The sequence below is a fragment of the Micromesistius poutassou genome (assembly GCF_964030765.1).
Source record: "Micromesistius poutassou genome assembly, chromosome: 15".
Taxonomy (NCBI): Eukaryota; Metazoa; Chordata; class Actinopteri; order Gadiformes; family Gadidae; genus Micromesistius; species Micromesistius poutassou.
In genome coordinates, this window is record NC_140285.1 from 1,057,874 (window position 1) to 1,060,707 (window position 2,834).

The window sequence follows — 2,834 nt, forward strand, 5'->3', positions numbered from 1 at the left end:
AGAGAGAGAGAGAGAGAGAGAGAGCACGAGGCCGAGTGATGGTGACAGGAGGAGTGTGTGTGCTGCAGGGAGGGGGGGGGGGGGGGGTGTGGAGGGCCGCCTCCCGTCACCGGGAGAGAGAGAGAGAGAGAGAGAGAGATCATTGTGTTGCTAGATCCTCTCAAGAAGCTTGTTTTGATGAGATCTCTCTGTCCGTCCGTCCGTCCAGCCCCAGTTCAACATGGCCGAGTACCACCAGCTGTTTGTGGGCACGGAGCGCCTGCGCTGTCCAGAGATCGTGTTCCAGCCCTCGCTGACGGGCGAGGACCAGATGGGCCTCATGGAGACCCTGCACTACGTCTTGGCCCGGTGATGAGAGCCCTCCACTCATCCTACTTTCCTTTATTCTGAGGCTCATTTCAGACACTTTCTTAAACTTCTATTTTGCCTTTGCTAAGCTACGTTACTCTAATGTAATGTAACCACCGTGCACATACGGAATCCATGCAACCGTCCTCCTCTCTTCTTCTCACCCGCACGTCGAAAAGTAGCACGTGTCGTTGAACTTTATTGCCGGTTTCCGATGTATTGCACGCGCAGGTACACGCCGTCGCAGCAGGAGGCGCTGGTGAGCAACGTGTTCCTGACCGGAGGGAACATGCTGTACCCGGGCATGAAGGAGAGAGTGGAGAGAGAGCTGCTGGCCATGAGGCCCTTCCAGTCCCACTACAAGGTAGAGTCGTTCATCACTAATAGACCTCTGAAGAATAAGTCCCGCCTCCGAGGCTCCCGGTTCCCTCGGGTGGGAGATAACACGGGGTTTATGAATGATCGTACATAACAAACTCTGTAGGTGGCGAAGAAGTAAAAGCTGCGTCACGTTTTGAACTACACACATTTTCCATCTAGTTTCGACTGGCTTTTTGGATTGTCTGTGCCGTTAAAATAGCATTTATAATCGTTTACTACTTTAACGGCACCGACACTGAAAAAACTTGAAGCACAGGACTTCGGAACTCGGCGCAAGCGCCTCGTTCCTACGGCTGTGCTTCACGTACCAATAATGACGTTCAAGAACGCCATCTCGTGTGAGATTGCTTAAATTCAAACCACAATGTAATGGAACGCAATATGCAAATCGCGAAGGCTGTGATTAAAAAAATTATATATATATATATATATATATATGTTTTTTTTTTTTAGGCCTGGTCTAAAGGAAAGAGCAGTTTATATGTTTACTGCTTCCAATGTTGTGTTGGTCGGACTTCAGAATGATTTATTGCTTGTTTAGTGGATAATGACCCCCGCCCGCTGTGAAGCCGATGTCAGCGTGTTGACCCCTGAGTGACCCCGGTCTCAGGAACCCCCCCTTCAGCGTCGCTAGACTCTGGCTGTGTCCTCCCCACCCAGGTCACCATGGCGGCCCGCCCGGCGGTGGACGCCTGGTACGGGGCCCGGGACTGGGCCCTGGGGCGGCCCCCCGGCGGGGCGGGGCCGGTGGAGGGCTGGATCAGCAGGCAGGACTACGAGGAGAAGGGCGGCGAGTACCTCAGCGAGCACCGCGCCTCCAACGTGTTCAACGTCTCCATGAAGATCGCCAAGCCCGCCCACTCCGTCCCCCGCCCCGCCGAACCCGCCGTATCCACGGCGACCGGGGACACGCCCACAGCCGCTGCCGCTGCCGCGGTGGCGCCGGGAGGATCGGCCGTCCCCGCCGCCTCCGTTCCTGTGGAGGCTGATGGTCAGATGGTCACGTCCTAGGACGATTAAATAGAGCAGATCTATGTGATGGACGATTACATAGAGCAGATCTATGTGATGGACGATTACATAGAGCAGATCTATGTGATGGACGTTTACATAGAGCAGATCTATGTGATGGACGTTTACATAGAGCAGATCTATGTGATGGACGATTACATAGAGCAGATCTATGTGACGGGACGTCCTAAGACTGTTAAATAGCTGAGGCCATTCATATTGAATTGGTTCTCAATATGTACATTGATATTTGTTTGTTTTATACTTTTTTTAAATTTGAAGGAGCTGAAGTTGTGTGGCTTCACGTCATTCCAAGTCCAGTGTTCTTTTAACACATCTTCAGATGTGTTAAAAAACAGCTCCAGATCTTTTGTCCAGAATCAAGTCACTCCCTGGGTTCTGAGTGTGTGGCCACTTTGGAGGCCCGATATCTTCGACATCTAGTTGTAGGACCGTAGCAATATGTTTTGTAGTTAAGGTTAGACAGTGATGGATTGTATATATATATCTTTATTTTCAAAAAGTATTCAACAAGAAAAATAAATAGAAATTGCATTTCCTGCAGAAAATGCGTGTGGATTCTGACAGCTGAATGAAAAGCGCGAAGCATTGCTGAAAATGCAGAAAGCACTGCCCAATCTGGCAACACTGCCTGAACGTCCTCACGCTCCATCGTAAAAAAAAACAAAAAAAACGCCTGTTACTAATTCCCCCAATATATATATAAAATTGCCTGCATGTTAATTCTGTCAGGCAGATAGTAATGCGCCCATACCACTAGGTGAGGTCCTTTCCGCGTGATATTCTAGTTCATTCCACCAACCGTTACATGGAGCAAGTGTGCGTGTGCGTTCTTGACAAAGTGATATGTATGCTGCAGTGGCGTAGCCAGAAATGTCCACATGGGTGGGCAGTGGGCACAGAAAAACACAGGCGGGCAAAGCCAATTTGATTGAACATAATATAGGCCTAGATAGATGCACTATACTATACAAACACTAATCAAAGGCATGTTATATTTATGACATGAAGGTGGAATTTATTAAAGCCATTTGATCACAGCTGACAAATTACGCTGAAACATTTTAAACATG

At 49.2% G+C, this 2,834-nt stretch overlaps 1 protein-coding gene across 1 annotated transcript; it reads left to right on the forward strand.

The window, feature by feature from the left end:
* Positions 1 to 207: 207 nt before the first annotated feature.
* actr5 (actin related protein 5) lies at positions 208 to 2,305 on the forward strand. Its single transcript, XM_084479473.1, has 3 exons — positions 208 to 348; positions 580 to 712; positions 1,390 to 2,305. Exons 1-3 carry the CDS (start codon positions 221 to 223, stop codon positions 1,738 to 1,740), a joined length of 612 nt encoding a protein of 203 aa, XP_084335599.1. The 5' UTR covers positions 208 to 220; the 3' UTR covers positions 1,741 to 2,305.
* The last annotated feature ends 529 nt before the right edge of the window (positions 2,306 to 2,834 follow it).

Coding starts and splice junctions, on each gene's coding strand:
- actr5 (XM_084479473.1), top strand. CDS start 221: ATGGCCGAGTACCACCAGCTGTTTGTGGGCACGGAGCGCCTGCGCTGT. Junction 349..579: donor CTGCACTACGTCTTGGCCCG/GTGATGAGAGCC, acceptor TTGCACGCGCAG/GTACACGCCGTCGCAGCAGG. Junction 713..1,389: donor CCTTCCAGTCCCACTACAAG/GTAGAGTCGTTC, acceptor CTCCCCACCCAG/GTCACCATGGCGGCCCGCCC.